This window comes from Macrotis lagotis, chromosome 1 (genome assembly GCF_037893015.1).
Source record: "Macrotis lagotis isolate mMagLag1 chromosome 1, bilby.v1.9.chrom.fasta, whole genome shotgun sequence".
Classification (NCBI taxonomy): Eukaryota; Metazoa; Chordata; class Mammalia; order Peramelemorphia; family Peramelidae; genus Macrotis; species Macrotis lagotis.
The window spans coordinates 444,291,719-444,309,056 of record NC_133658.1 but is presented as its reverse complement, the minus strand read 5'-3'; the positions used below and the strand labels follow the sequence as shown (position 1 = coordinate 444,309,056).

General features: G+C 34.0%; 1 protein-coding gene across 6 annotated transcripts in view; it reads left to right on the top strand.

The window, feature by feature from the left end:
- The window catches only part of RALGAPA1 (Ral GTPase activating protein catalytic subunit alpha 1), a 331,780-nt gene that overhangs the window by 229,273 nt on the left and 85,169 nt on the right, over nucleotides 1-17,338 (top strand). For all 6 annotated transcript variants that reach the window (XM_074213382.1, XM_074213380.1, XM_074213383.1 and 3 more), the window contains 4 exons: nucleotides 860-994; nucleotides 1,516-1,699; nucleotides 9,356-10,220; nucleotides 12,351-12,422. In XM_074213382.1, coding sequence (XP_074069483.1) covers nucleotides 860-994; nucleotides 1,516-1,699; nucleotides 9,356-10,220; nucleotides 12,351-12,422 — 1,256 coding nt within the window. The remainder of the gene's footprint in view (nucleotides 1-859; nucleotides 995-1,515; nucleotides 1,700-9,355; nucleotides 10,221-12,350; nucleotides 12,423-17,338) is intronic.

Below are 17,338 nucleotides of genomic sequence, written 5' to 3'. Positions count from 1 at the left end.
GAAGACCAAAAAGTTTTAGTTTCCAAGGTTATAAGACTAGTTGTGATCTTAATTTGCCATATGAGGGTTATTATTTCATATTCTACATTTGGTAAGGAAAAAAAATTTATAACTTCACTTGTTTAGAATTTAAAAGGACCAATATTTTAAAGGATTAGTGAGGCTTCTTTGCTGAAAATTACATTTGAAAAATACTGGAAGAGATTTGATGTTTATGAATCAGCATGTTAAAGACAAGTAATTAAAATGCATAAGAAAATTTTTTTAGATAAATGACTTGGGTATTTATACACATACCTGTCCCATCCCCATATCTGTGCACTGGCCATCATTCTCTATACTTGCATGTACTCTCTCCTCATTTCCACCTTATAGAAATCACTGACTTTTTTCATGACATATTTCAATGCTCCCTTCTTCACAAAGCTTTCCTTAATTCCCCAACTAGCAGAACTTATCTTCACCTTTTATTTGTCTACTTTATACAATAATTTTTATTTATTCTGCATGTATTTATTCTGTACATATACTTGCATATATGTATGTATTTTGTTGATCTTTGTTATGTTTTCAGTGCACAGTAACAGCCTGGAAACAATTAAGCACATAATGCTAATGGTGATTCATTTTAATGATTTTTTTACATAATATGGACAACTTTAATATTCTATTCTACCTTTCATCACTGTCTTTTGATGAATTTCATCTCTATTGGGCTTACTAGAACTTTTAAAATTCATTTTTCTAAATATTCTTTTTGGAGCTTAATTTATTTTTATGAAGACTGAAGCATTACTAACGAAAATTTCAAGATCCTGTTATTTATAGAATGTATAATGAATAAAATCCTCTTTTACAGTTGGTGGTATCATTGCTTTTGTGTTTATTGGACTGGATCATGGCCTTGCCTTTAAAGACACTCCTCCAGCCAGTCCATACGATAGGAGCTGAAAATGATAAAACAGAGAAGTCTATCCTTAATTGTATTTATAAGGTATTCCTACTTGAATCTCTTTTGTTATCCTAAACATATTATGTCTAGATCTAGAGAAACAAAAGTTTGTTTTGCACATTTTGAATGAGAATTTTAAAATGCTATTTTTTTGTTAAAATTTTGAGAATTTAGTCTCTTATTTGATACTAAAAACATGAATTAAATTTCATTCCTATTATATTGAAGCATCCCTTTTTACCTTGCTTGATAAATTTGTTGGCTCATGAGCTAAATTAAAAAATTTTTTAAAAGAGGGACTAGGAGAAAGGTCTCTGTGTAGCATATATACATAGGTTAGAATTCCATTCATCTCTTTTACAATATTGATATAGGTATAGAAGATATTTAGATTCATAGATATTTAAAAATTTATGTCTAAGATTCCTTTTAATCAAATTCGGTCATCCTATATGCTGTCAAGATAGTTCTATTTTCTTACAGAATTGATTCTTTTTTTTTTCCTTCTTTTAATATTTAAGTTGAAAAGTAAAAAGTGACTTATTGATTTTCTGTGCTTTCAGGTTCTTCATGGATGTGTTTATGGAGCTCACTGTTTCAGCAATCCTAAGTACTTTCCCCTAAGCCTGTCTGATTTGGCTTCAGTTGATTATGATCCTTTCATGCATTTGGAAAGTCTGAAAGAACCTGAACCTCTTCATTCTCCTGATTCAGAACGATCTTCAAAACTCCAGCCTGTTACAGAAGGTATAATGATGAATTTTCAGAACACATTTGCTTTCTCACAGTGCAATTTTAGGGAATGAAGTAATAGAATGAAAATTTGGGGCTGTATTTCATGATTAATCCAAATGTATTATAGCATGAGTTGTTCTTATTTAATTTCAAAAGATGATACTTAAAGTAGATGTTTTGGCCTAGATCTGTGATTTCACCAATATAGTATAATATAGAAAGTTATTACAATGATACAGATCATCAATTCCTGTAGCTTATTTAGTTTTTCCTAGTGGGGCACAAAAATGTTGTACAGTGGGAGCAGTTAGATGGTGCAGTGGAGAGATCACTAGCCCTGGAATCAGGAGTACCTGAGTTCAAATCCAGCGTCAGACACTTAGTAATTACCTAGCTGTGTGGCCTTGGACAAGCCACTTAACCCCATTTTGCCTTGCAAAAAAAAAACAACCTAAAAAAAATGTTGTGCCACAAACAATCTTAAATACTCAGAATAATTCCTTTTTTTAAGAAGCTGATATAACTTCATTTGATAAAGAGTAATGTATGTCGCAATTATCTTACCTCTTAAGACTTTTGGTATGAAGCAGTAGTTAAACTTTTTTAAAGCTGTATTTGATTATCTTAAAATCTTAAAATCAAATGAATTAGCAAAGATTTATTATGTAGAATGTTGAAATAACTATATTCAATATAAGGGAATACAATGATATATAAAGATATATACTTTTGAGAATCATATGATTTCTTTCTGGAGAAACAAAACCTATCTGGTTATAAGAAATATCTAGTTAATAAATATTTAAATATCACTTTAGCACATTAAGAAAAGACAGTAAAAGCAGTACATAATTAAATAACACAGAAAATAATTGTCATAGACAACCTTTCAGTGATCTCTTAGATTAACTTTGCAAAATTAAAAGTGACTGTTGATTGCTGATGTTGGTCTATGGGGGGAAATGGGTTTCTGTAGTTTGAGAGGGTAGAAAATTTAATTTTGTTCAAAAGAGTATCCAGAACCATTCCTGGAGTTGAAATATTTTTAAATTGATTTTGTTTATTTAATAAGACAGTTTTTAATTTTGTACCAATATTATGCCATTATCAGACAGCTATAGTAAAGAGAGAAGATAAAACTGTTAATGTTATTATCATTTTTACCTTATTACCTTATTATTACTTATTACTACCTCTGTTTAACTAAAGCCTTTAGGTTACCTTAAAGGTATTAAAGAAAATAAAAATGCAGAACCATTTTTTAATAGCCCTCTTCTAATAGCAGGTGATCTATGATCTGTAATGATGTTCTGGATTGTTTGTTAGGGAGTTATTTTTTGTTGTATTTTTTTTTAATATAGAAGAAATGGCTAATCATCCTGCTAATAATCATTGTCATGCCATGTTTTGTCATCTTCAAGTGCCTTTTGGGTAGAATAATTCTAAACATAGGTGGTACAGTGGATAGAGACGGACCCTGAAGTCAGGAGTACCTGAGTTCAAATTCAGTCTCAGACACTTATTACAGGGACTGAACTTATTGCTCAGTATTGCATTGAATGAATGCTATTTGAGAATTAATGGCAGGAATAACTTTAATAACTAAATTTAATGAAAAATATAGTTGTAGTTGCCTTTTTGTTACTTAGTAGTGGAGATATTAGTAAAAAGTTATCATGTTATGTTCATGGACAGAATAAAAGAGATTACAGAGATTATTCTTGATTATAATTTCACCTAAATGTGTATGTATATGTTTATAGCAAATGCTATAGTGTTTAACTACCTCAAATGACATTGAATAGACTTTCTTAAATGAATGCTTATTTTACAAACCCTTTGTAGTATTGATATCTGTATTTGGGATTTTCTTAGAATTTTTCTTTTGAAATTAAATTTGGTATATTGGGAAAATCATTGATTTTTTGATTCAGAGGACCAGCCTGCAAATTTTGCCTCGGACCTTAGGAAAGTTATTTATTTTCCTTGGATATCATTTTTCTTCATCTCTAAATGAAGGAGTTAGATCAGATGACCTCTGATATCTCTTCCAGCACTAGATTTTTGATTCTTATTCATTTCTAAGTGTCTAATTTATGGCTTGAATATCTAAAGAGTTTAAATGACAGATTAACACTATAAATAAATGTTAGGGGCAGCTAGGTGGTATAGTGGATAAAGCACTGGCCCTGGAGTCAGGAGTACCTGGGTTCAAATCAGGTCTCAGACATTTAATAATTACCTAGCTGTGTGGCCTTGGGTAAGCCACTTAACCCCATTTGCCTTGCAAAAAATTAATAATAATAAACAAACAAACAACAAACAAACAAACAAATAAATAAATAAATGTCTTCGTGTGTGTGTTTCACTCCTAGATATTTGGGTGCCTTCTCTAAATGTACCTAAATTTTATATTAATGTGAGATGCTATTTTTGTTAAGCATTATTTAAACTGTACTATTAACATGCCTAAGCAAACAAATTATTTAGAAGACAATTCAATCATAAAATTTTTAAAAGGTTGGCTTGACTTGTTTTCTTCCATCTCTAATTGGTAGGGAAAAGATTAGTAGTATAGCAGGGTTATTCATTTTTAGATAGTTGGAATATTTTGGTAATTTGTGGAAGCAACTCACTCAGGTATTGACATAACTAGAAAGCAGCTTGTCATATTTTGAAAAAAAAGCTAATTTGAAACCTTATGTTTCATAGATTGCTACCAAACACAATCACTTAAATATACTATGTTACTTGGTATTCATTTGGAGCTTGGTAGTTATGACCATTTCCACAAATAATAATTTCATTAGTAATAAAAGAAATACTTTTGTCCTTACTGAGCCTTCTGAAAAAAAATTTGAATTCATTTTGGAAATAGGCAGGAAACCAAAAAGTTTCAGTGATTGTCTTTGGCTGTGCAATCATGAAAAAAGTCAGGGATTTTTCACATTTCTGTGGTCCTAATTATAATATATTATTTTTCTTTATTCCTGAAAGAGAACTTACATTTAAATAAAAAAGATCTACTGCTCAGAATAATGTCACTTGCTGAATTACGTAGAAGAAAAGAGAAATCAATTTAATTTTGGTAATTTTTAAAAAATAATTACTATGGTTTTGCATTTATTCTTTTTGAAAACTTTCATCTGACTTGTGTCTGTAATTGTAAGAATGTGTATTTCAGTCTTTTATTAGATATTTAATGCAAAAATTTTCCCCCAGGTAGATTTTTTCTTTTGATTTTACCTGCTTTGATTTTTATTTTTTGCAAAAGTTTTTTAATTATGTGCAATCATAAATGTCTCTTCAGTAATCCAATTCAATAAGCATTTATCTAATTTCCTTTCTTACCTATTTCTAGAAAATTTTTATAATTATTGATGTTGATATTTACTTGTATATTTTGTATTTTAGTAGAATGAATAGATAAAACATTTCATACTTGAGTTAAATTAAAAACTCTTCAATCTATTTGAGGAGGCATGAACTAGACAGCAGCAGTTCATCTGAAAAATGAACTGGGAATTTTATTCACTGTAAGCTCAGTAAAAACAAATAGTTAAAAGACAGCCAAGGAAAACTAATGGGAGTGACAGTGGCCAACTGATTTTCTTTCTTTTTTTTTTTTGAGGTATAAAGATTTTATTTATTTTGAGTTTTACAATTTTTCCCCAGTCTTACTCCCCCCCCCCCCCCAGAAAGCAATTTGTCAGTCTTTACATTGTTTCCATGGTATATACATTGATCCAAATTGAATATGATAAGAGAGAAATCATATCCTTAAGGAAGAAACATAAAGTATAAGAGATAGCGAGATCAGACAATAAGATATCAGTTTTTTTCTAAATTAAAGGTCATAGTCCTTGTTCTTTATTCAAACTCCACAGTTCTTTCTGTGGATGAAGATGGCATTCTCCATTGCAGACAGCCCCAAATTGTCCCTGTTTGTTGCACTGATGGAATGAGTGAGTCCATCAAGATAGATCATCACCCCCATAATGCTGTTAGGGTGTACAATGTTTTTCTGGTTCTGCTCATCTCACTCAGCATCAGTTCATGTAAATCCCTCCAGGCTTCCATGAATTCCCGTCCCTCCTGGTTTCTAATAGAACAGTAGTGTTCCATGACATACATATACCACAATTTGCTTAGCCATTCCCCAATTGAAGGACATTTACTTGATTTCCAATTCTTTGTCACCACAAACAGGGCTGCTATGAATATTTTGGACAAGTTAACTGAGTATGTATGTAAGTTGACTTTAAGCCAAGTCTGATTAGAGGAAGATTCAGGTGTTTCTCATCTCCTCCCTTCTTCCCCTCTATTACCATAGGTATTTTGTACCTCTTAGTGTGATGAGATTTACCCCATTCATTCCCCTCCCTCCTCCCATCTCCTTCCTGTCCCCCTTTTTAAGGAGGTAGTGTTTTTTAGATCATTCTATCTGAGTCATAGAAAATTCTGAGTATCTGTCACTTCTAGCTTAGTACATTCTACCTAATAGAGTTAAAATTCTTGAAAGTTATTAGTCTTTTTCCCAAGTGGGGTTAAAGCCAGTTACATCCCATTGGGCAGCAGTCTCATGGATAGGTCATGAATGTCCATCACTTCTGGCTAGGTATATTCTCTCTGTTAGAGTTACAATTCTCAAGATTTATTAGAATTTTTTCCCCATGCTGGGATATAGCCAATTTCAATTTGTTGGATAGCAGTTTTTTCCTTTACCCGTTTTTTACCTTTTCATGTGTCTCTTGAACCTTCTGTTTGATGTCCAAATTTTCTATTTAGCTGTTTTTTTCAATCAGGAATTGTTGGAAGTCTTCCATTTTGTTAAATTTCCATCTTTTTCCCCTGAAAGAGAAGGCTCAGCTTTGCCACATAGTGGATTATTGGCTGCATTCCAAGCTCCATTGCTCTTTGGAATATCATTTCAGGCCGTTTGATCCCTTAATGTTGATGCAGCCAAGTCCTGTGTAATCCTTACCGTGGCTTCTTGGGATCTAAATTGTTTCTGGCTGCTTTCGGGATTTTCTCTTTTATCTGATAGTTCTGGAATTTGGCCACAACATTTCTTGGTGTTTTCATTTTAGGATCTCTTTCCGGAGGGGAGCAGTGTATTCTTTCAGTAACTATTTTGCCATCTGGTTTCATGATATCAGGACATTTTTCCATCACTAAATCCAATAATATCAAGTCTAGGCTTTTGTTTTTCTCTTCAGTGTTTTCAGGAAGACCTATAATTCTTGAACTCCGATTGCAGAACCAGGACTGCTGGGTGAAGAGGCAAATGTAAGCTTTATAGAAGGAAACTTTTGAACAATTAGAATGCTCTAAAAATGGAATAATCTGCCTCAAGTATCAATGGCTTCCTCCCTGGAGAATTTCAAATAAGACTGAATAACTATTTCTCCAATATTTTTGGAGAGAATAAGTTTTTTTTAGGTATGAGTTTCCCAGTATGATCTATGGAGAGCTCTTGAAAACTTTAAACTGTCATTCTCTTAAACCTAACGTTTTCAGGTCCCTCCTCTCCTTCATTCTATTCTTTCTTTAATCTGCTGTAGGCAGTATGATATAGTAGAAAGTGCTTCATTTGTGATCACTGTAGCTAGCTCTGGAAGTTACTACTTGGGTAAGATATTTAACCCTTTCTGGGCCATAAAATTTTTTTTCTCCAATTTAATAATTGGGAGACCAAAATAGGTCTTCTATTATTTGTGTCATTATATATTATTATTATATATATTTGGGCATTTTAGTTCTGTCTTAAATGTAATTGTTTCTATCTCCTCCAGTGTGTCTGATTGTAGTGTATAGAATAATAATTATTTTTGTGACTTTATTTTGTTTCTTATTTCTTTAGTGAAGTTACAGATATTAATATTATTGTTGATTCTATATCATGATGTCTGCAAATAGAGATAATTTTGTCTCTTATGCTTAGCTCCTCATTTTCTTTTTACTGTACTGTTGTTACAATAATAATGTCATTCACCAAGTAATTAAACATCCTTATTTTACTCCACAAATGTAGGAAAGATTCCATTGTTTATCTGTTACAAATAATACAATTATATGGTTTTGGTAATATTTTAAAAAAAAAGTTACTGGTTCATTGATTTAGAATTGGAAGGGACCCTCAGAAATCACCTTGTCCAAGAAATTATTGCTTAGTTACTTTAATTAACTTACCCCCCCCAGTCCTACAGGTAGTAGAACAGGACCTCTGGCTAATCTTTCCATCAAACTACATTGCCTTTAGTTGCTGTCAGGCATTAACATGGATAAGAAAGCCTTTTATTTCTCTTTTTTTTGGTACTTTTAGCAAAAATGAGAGATGCATTTTTTGTATCTGTTTTAAAACAAGACAGAAATGAGAGAATAGTATGGTAACTAGGAAATAACATGTCTTTTACTCCAACTTTGTTTCTTATTATTAGTCTTTTTCTTTCTGTAAGCCCAGAAATTTTGTTTCTCACCCCTAGCTCTTACTCTTTCTTTTTTTGTGTCTCAGCATAATTGAACAAGGCCTATTTCCTTTAAGAGTAAAATGGACCAGTTGGAAAACTGCTCCAGGGTGACTGATTGGTCATTGCAATTGGACCTGTTTTCTTTAACACTTCCACTCTCCTAAGCTTTAGACTTTCTTCACTCTCCTCAGCAGCCATGGGAAAACTGGCTGAAAAGGACACTACTGAGCGTAGATTGGGGAATGGGGAGAAGCTGCCTTTAGAAACCTTTTTAGGTGGATCTTCCTTCCTTCTGCTTTTCTTATATATTACACCAGGGATAGAACTTTGGATTTGGACTCAGGAAGATAAGAATTCAAGTTTGACCTTAGACATTTGCTGACCAGGTAACCCTAGGCTAAGTCACTCAATTCAGTTGTAAAATGGAGATAATAATAGCACTCACTTTCATAGGGTTTTTTGGAAGATCATTGGTGACAGTAATTGTAAATTTTAGTGTAAAGTGCCTAGCATACAGTAAGTACCATAAAAATACTTATTCCCCTTCCCCCTTACACTCTTATTGTAAGTTTTTTGCTCTCTCTTCCTTTCTGTACCTTTTGTCTCCTTCAGATCCCCAAGGGTGGATGGAGATATATATATATATATATATACATATATATGTATATATATATATATATAAAACATATATATACATGTACATATAAAATAACTACTTTATGTCCTGTCTACTAATTTCAGGCTTCTTTTTATCCTATCCCATCTTTAAAACCTCCTTTTTAACTTGGTAACCCATCTAGACACTCATATATCATTATCAGTAGAATTTATTTCATTGCCTTATTTTGCAATAGTTTTGTTACTCATTTTAATTTTTAACTTATCTCTCTTTGCAATCATACCATTTTCCTGGAGTTAGTAATGTAAGTTTAAATTTGAGTCCCTTAAACAAAGACATTGAAATAATCCTGACTTACTTTTTATTGATTGCAAAGTTATCATACAGCATCAAAGAAATTTCATTTTTCCTCTCTTCGCTTTCTTAATGCAAAAATGAAATAAGTAGTATTTAAATCAATTATTGATAGTGGAATTTTTTGTCAATTTGCAAATATGATCTTTTAAATACAAATAGTTTGCTAGACACTATGCTTTGAGCATCAGTCTATACATTCTTTTATTTTTTTTTTACTTACAGTAAAAACACAGATTCAGCAAGGATTAATTTCAGTTGCAGCTCGTACTGTTATAACACACCTGGTAAACCACTTAGGTCATTATCCAATGAATGGTGGTCCTGCTATGCTAACAAGTCAGGTTTGTGAAAATCATGACAACCATTACAGTGAAAGTTCTGAACTTTCTCCTGAGCTTTTTGAGAGTCCAAATCTCCAGTTTTTTGTATTGAACAATGCAACATTGGTGTCCTGTATCCAGATAAGGTCAGAAGAGAGTATGCCTGGAGGAGGATTATGTGCTGGACTCACATCAGCTAATTCAAATGTCAGAATTATAGTTCGTGATCTCTCAGGGAAATATTCATGGGACTCTGCTATCCTTTATGGACCACCTTCTGTAAGGTATTCCTCTGAACCAGTGTCATTTAGGCTTTCATTGTCTCATCAAGAGAAGCCAGAAGATATTCCAACTTCTAGTGACTGTGTGGAGGATATAACTGTTAAAGATGGACTGGCACTCCAAATTAAAAAGAGAATCAGAGAAACAGTGCCAACTTGGAATACAATAAGAGATGAAGAGGATGTTCTTGATGAACTTCTCCAGTATTTAGGTGTTACTAGTCCTGAATGCTTACAAAGAACCGGTGTCTCACTCAACATTCCTGCTCCACAACCTGTTTGCATTTCTGAAAAACAAGAAAATGATGTTATCAATGCCATCCTTAAGCAATACACAGAGGAGAGGGAATTTGTTGAAAAGTACTTTAATGATTTAAATATGAAAGCTGTGGAACAAGATGAACCAATACCTCAGAAGCCTCAGTCAGCATTTTATTATTGCAGATTACTCCTCAGTATATTGGGAATGAATTCCTGGGACAAAAGGTAAGAATGAACTAGAAATAATTGGGATTTTACTTTCAAATACTTTTTAGTTTATAAGAGAATCTTTTTTGGTGGTTCCCCCTGTTTCCCCTTTTCCCCACTCCCTAATCTCTAGACAGAAATGGATTTGTTAAGACCAGGGAAACATAATAATACTCAGGAAAGAAGTGGATATAGATTATTATAGAAAAAAAAAAGATAACTCTATGCCATTAATAGTATGTGTGTGTGCATCTATATTGTGTGTCTGTTGTGCTTTCACATATTGTCATTTAGGTCCTATATTCTTAAATTCCCATTGCATTAAGTAAAGACACTAAATAAAAATGGACTCATAAAAATCATAGATTTTCAATTCATTTATTCAGTCTGCCTCTAAAACTGACTTAAATAATAAATGTAGACTTTTCCTGTCAAAATACTAAAAATTTTTAGGTAACAGCAAGGTAACAGTTTTAAAATTTGAAGCTTTGGATCCAGGATCTAAATAAAAAAAGAGCATCAGATTTGATCTAAATTTTATCCATTTAAGGAAAGTGTAGTTAAATTTTTTCATTAGCTAACAATATATCTTTGATTAAGATAAGTATTGATTAATATGCATATTTTAAATTTTCTACTTCAGGGTGGGGGAAATGTAAGGCAAAGATTAGCATATTTATTATTATGTTTATACTAAGGCAAAGATTAGCATATTTATTATTTTTATTCTTAATTTATAATAGAAGGATAGTTCTATTACTGCTTCAACTCAATCACTTAATAAACATTTATTAAATTTATACTGTATAAGACTCTAAGAATTCAAATACAAAGAATGAAATAATTCCTATACCCAAGTAACATTCTAAGGAGGGTGATAACAGGGACATCAAACTATAAAATAGTACAAAATGGTTAAATGGTTATTTCAGATGGAAAACACTAGCAGTTGAAGGGATTAGGAAAGATTTCATTTAAGAAGTGATACTTAAGTTTCATTTCAAAGGAAGAGAAGCAACTATGAGGAACAATTTGCCTAGCTCTCAGATGCCAATGGGACAGTAATGTTCAATGAATCTGAAAGAACAGGTCGGGAGAAATTTTTTAAATATAAATTGAGGAGTTTCTGTTTGATTCTATTGGCCATAGAAAGCCCACTGAAGTTCATTAAGAAAATAACATGCTTAGATTGGGCTTAAGGAAAATCACTTTGATACTGTTGAGCAGGACAAATTCAAATAGAGAGAAACTCAAGTCAAGGAAGTAATTAGAAGACTATTAGAATCATTTGATTAACTTCAGATGCCTTTCCACACTGACTGCCATTTTAATTGGGTAACTTTGTACATATCATTTTACCTCTCTCAGCTTTGAATCCCCAGACTTTTTGACCTTCATAGGTTTTCCTCAGTGATGTAGTAGAAGGTAGGAAGAAAGCTGAATTAAGTCAATCCAAATTCTGGATTTACTGTACAAATCTAGGTGACATTGAAGAAATATCTTAATCTCTCTGGCTTGTTTTTTCATTTATAAAATCAGTGATGGATTAGATAATCTCTTAGTGATTTTTCAACTGTGTATTATCTTCCTTTAATTCTAAGGACCCTTCCAGCTATTATACTGTTATTTTCAGATTTGCAACTGCAGCCCATAGACCAATTTAGAACCACTTATTCTTAATTATCACCTAATGGGCAAATGGTGTTATATATTAAATGTCATTTGATTTATGGCATATTCAGTTGTTTCTGAATTGTTGTAATTTTTAACAAATTATTTTGGTTTTATAAATAATTTACTTAATCTAAAAAATCTTCTGACTTAATTTTTAAAGCTATGTATCATAGATGAAATTTATTTGTAGTCCTGTCTCTTCCTTTTGAAATAACATTAGAGAACTGTACATCATCTATGAGAATACAATTTTAGAGTCCAATAGATATGATCTTCTAATGGGAAAATACCAGGTCCTTAATGTAGAAATAATGTGAATATCCTTTAAAGTTTTTTTAGAATCAGTTCATCTTTGTAGTAGAAATATGAAAAAACAAAAGAAATATAAGCACTCCATAAGGAAGAGTAGACACAACATTCTGGAATGTCATTCATTTATAAAGGTGATGAAAATGTTTATCCATCCTTCCTCAGGAGAAGCTTTCATCTCCTGAAGAAAAATGAAAAGCTACTCAGAGAACTTAGGAATTTGGACTCAAGACAATGGTAAGTACTAACAGTTGTCATTTGTAATAGCTGTAGTCCATTTTCCCCATATATATTTAAATGTGATATCTAAATTTGAAAATTAAAGCAATGTTAATCAAAATTATAATCTATTAAGCTTAAAAAATATCCACTAAAAGTTTCTGTGAAAAGTTTTCATTTTAGCATGATGTCTCATTTTAGCTGAGATGTGAATCCTATGTTAGATACTTAGTAGTTTTGTGGCCCTGAGCATATCATTTAAGCTATTTAGTTAGTTTTCCTAATTGGTAAGATGAGACAGTTTTCACAAAGATTTTCTTAAGTTCTTTTTAAATCTTTATCTATGATTGTGTAATCTATCCATTCTTAGTTTTAAGGAATCCATGTTTTTCTTTGAACTTGATTTTCTTCTCAAAAGGAAGACATTTTGCAAAAAGTGATACCAATGACTTTAGAACAAGACATAAATGTATTAGTGTTTCAAAAAAGAAGGAATAAAGAATGAGAATGGAATTGAGTGTGTTTCCCCACAATTAAACTTGTTCTTTGCCCTGATCACCTCTTTGCTATTCCTATCTAGCCAGAACCCTATAGTCTTCTATTTCAAAAATGCCCTTATTTGCACACAGTTTTTCTATATACCCTTCATACCTTTCACTAAACCTTGAGATTTTCCGCTAGTATCATCATATATCTCTGCTTCAAAGCTAAGAAGATTTACTAGAAAAATTCATGAAACCATATTGATTAGGTCAAGTAGTCCAACTTTAGTTGGGCCTTTTATTCATTCACATTGCTTTCTAAACATTTTCTAAAGGTAACAGGCAACATACTATTATTGTGACATAAATGTCTGATTTTCTATATTAGCTGTTCCATACTTTAATGTAATAAAATCACACCTCTCAAAAATAATCGTGCCTCCTACATTGCTGAGGGATGGGGGCAGGGGGTCGAAGGTTGAGGCTATCTACTCCTTTCCTCCCAAATCTATCTTACAGTCTCAATGGCCTTAAGCATCATCAGTTCTTACATATCTTGAACTAATTCCCTCTGCCTCTGGTCTACCCTTATTTTGCAAAATGCTTATTTTCCCTATACTTAGAAAAGAGAGATCTTTCCCTTAATTTTATCCTGATGTCAGACTACTAGAGATTTAATCAAAGAGAAAGATGATTAATGAGGAAAGAAAGAAACAAAATATTTGAGGTATTTGAAGGGCTGTTGAAATGCAATTAGTCTTATTCTGCTAAATCATAAAAAACAAAACTTAGATAAATGAGGTAGAAGTTAGAGAAAGGTAAAAGGCAAAAACATAGTGCCTTTTGTGTCTGAGTCAAAAATCAATTCGAAAGTCAAATGTCAACAGGAACAGAATCAGTGGTTTCAGAGCATTTTGCTTGGTTCCCACTCATTGTCCAATATTCCTTGTGGAAATTTTAAAAAGGATCAAGAGTTCTTCTTCCCTTTAGCTTCCATCTTTCTTTTTTGAGTTTACTTTGTGAGAGCCAATATGGCCATACCTATACTTTTGGAAGACCAATTTGACAACTGAATGATTGGAATGGGGAAAGCTGCAGCAGTTCAGGCATGAGGTAATAATGACCTGCTTCCAGAGCAGTTGTCAGAGAGCCATTGGGAAGGTTAGAGCAACAGTGTTGCTGCTGATTTGTTTCTTGGGTTCGGTTCTGCCCCATGATAAATTGCGACTCAGACTCAGGAATACAGGTTTTGGAAAGAAAATAGATTTAAAGGAAGTTACAACATATTAAGAAAGTAATCGAAAAGTTAAAAAAGAGTTTAAAGAGAAGACCACATGGATTGCTGATTGAATTGACCAGGCCACCTGACCAGGGTTTAGCAGGAGGCTAGAAGGTAGATCTCCTTAAATTCTCCCTCAGAGTCTATGGGAGGGGTGGTGACCTGGGAGTGACCCAAGTCCCACATTGGATATTTTGCCTTTTGGGGAGGGATCTCTTTTGGGTGGTCTTGGGTGTTTCCAGGGCATAAGCTTCCTGGCTACCACACATCCAGTGAAGACAATGCAATCAAAATCAGGTTGAAGGTCAGGTCCTCCTCTGGTGTGGCCTAAATTAGATGATAAAGAAGGAAGATTACCTTTACAATGCAAATAAAAGATTTACAAGGTTTGTCACCAAACTGATCTCATCACTCCCAAACCCAAATTTCTCTGCATCAACAGGACTTAGCAACTGCTTCAATATTGGGGGATAAGGAAGCAGTCAAAGATGATACTTAGATGGTAAACCTTGGTGCCAGGGAAAGTGGTAGTATTTTGAGGAATAGTGATGGGTTTGAGAGTAAAAAAAAATCAATTTGACACATGTTGATTTTGATCTATTTATGAGACATCCATTCAAGATGCCTTATAGGCAGGTACGGGGATTGAACCCCTAACCCAAAATGACTACTTGGAGTCCTCTCAAAGTGGCAACAAAGAGTTAAAATTTAATTTGGTTCTTGAAAGAAGCAGGGCAGTTCCTAACTCTCTATGAAAGAGAGCAAGGAAAGCCAAATTACAGAAGTTGAAGCAGGGTTAAAAAAAACACAAAACCACAACCCATTCCCCTTCCTCTTTTCTGAAACTTGATGGTCTGAAGAGAAGGGGAGAGTATACCTAAGCTTTCCCAGGAGGGTCTGTCTTTGTTTACATCTTATAAGGTTAGGGTGACATAATTTTTCTAGCCAGAGATCTGGGTTCTCACTCTCACCTGATTCTTAAGAAATAGAAACTGAGACCCTATGGCTTAGACTGATTTAGCACTGTTTTTGAAAAGTCAGCACTTCTGCCCCTTACAATCCCTCCTCTTTTTATTATATTCTCTGCTGACTTTTTACCCATTCTGTCCCCTGTTCTGCTTGAATTTTTGTAATAACTCCTCACAGTGCTGTTCAATTTCTTCATCTCCACTATCTCGGCTTACAGGAGTCCAACCTGCTCTCCTTAACACCAGCATTTGGGCTTGGTCTTCAGCCAAAAGTATTTGAAGGAGGATTTTGTGAACTGTACTAGTAACCAACCGTATCATGCATGGTATACAGGCAGGAAGGATTATCAAGACTCCTAATACTAGAAGTCTGTACCCCACTAATTGATGCCACTAGCTCCCTCCAAACCAAGCCCACCATGAAGTATCAAAGGGACAGTTTCAAGTCTGGACAGGGGCATGGGCTATTTTTCTAATTTCTGTAGTGATCTTCTTCACCAATTTTCCATTGTCATCAGTTTTCATACCATAAGTGGACAAATTCAATTTTCCACAAACATCTCCTTCCTCAGACAACAGATAATCTAACACTAGTCTGTGTTGTAGTACAGCTTCCCTAGTTCGGGTGATCTCATCTGCCAATAAGTCCAGTGCCTTTGCCATTTGATGAGTTATAATTTCCACTACAGCCTGAAGTCTAATGACTCTATTTAACATATAAATTGGTGTCCTATATCCCCAACTGGCATCTTGTGCATGCATAACAGGGCCACACTCCTTAATTATCCTTTGTGGGGACCAGACATTCCCCTAACCATTAGCATCTCCAGTTATTGTTAGAGAAGTATTTATACTCCGTTTCTGGTTTCCTATGTCATCATATAATTGAACACCTAAAGAACTTCTTATTTGATCTGGGAGGAAAAAGAACTTAGGTCTAATTAATCCTATATAGCTGATCCCTGTCCAATTTAGTGGGAGGTGTATATAGGCTGTTTGCCCGCATACCCAATAATGCCCTTTTAGAGCCGGATTCTTTTTCTGGAAAATTTGATTATATTCTGTTACAGGGTAATATTGAGTATCCTGATCCCCTAGAGGGCCTCCATCACACCTCATCTGCCCATCATTTTTGTACTGGCATTTCCACAATTGTGGCCCTTCCTCCCAGCTACATCTCTCAATGCAAGGTTCTCCAACTTTGGAGCTGAGTAATCAAGGGACCATTGTTCTGATTATACTTTTTGCATTCTGCTATGGATAGGTCAACCTTTATACTTTCCCACTCCACTAAATATATATATCAGCAATGATTCTCATCCATTTTTCCAGTATGACATCTAACCCAGGTGCCATCATTACACTGTACACAGGTCTTATCCCAATGGCCCTGATACTTCCCCGCAATTTGGCACTAATTGTATATTGTCAACCTTAGCAGAGAAAGTCCACCTGCAACTACTTTGTCCTAAGTCAAGTCCCTTCCCAGTTTGGTTAAGGCAATAGCTCCCTGTCACGGATTCTGCCAGTGGCCATTGGTGTTCTTCCTTCTCATTCCAAAATCCAGTTCCACTATGCACTAAGGACTTCTTACTCAATAACCAAACAGGTTCAGGTGGAACTGGGACCCATGACCATGTGCTCAATCCCTGAGGCTCCCCCACAAATCTATCAGTTAGTTACAGTAAAGGTATTAGCAGTGGTTTGAATTAAGTTCTGAAAAGTGTTTTCCTCTTCAAGGAAGTTGTCTAAAACTGAGGCCTGATACAATATGCTCAGATTTAAGAGGGACACTCTCATAAGATGATATCTAAGGCACATTTCTGCAGGATTGTAGTCTTAACCATAGCCTAGAAAGTGAAGGGGGTCAACCCCAGGGAGTGACACTGTAATTGCAACCAGGAATGGGTCCCACGTGGAAATCCCATATGATATGTGATATGTGATAACAAAATTATAACAAAGGGGAGAATACCAAGAATCCTCCACCTGCTGGGCGAGGTGTTGGAGAGTCCATTAGTCCTATACCCGCTTAAAATGCAGTTTCAATTCATTCATGGGTTCAGAGTCCACAGTCCATTCTTTTGGTGGATTCCCAGATCTTTTTACTCTGGTATGGTGGGTCCAAGCTCGCTTCTGGGTTTGCACAGCAGTGTCTGGGGTCAGGAGAACCTGAAACAGCCCTTTCCAATTCAGAGTCAACTT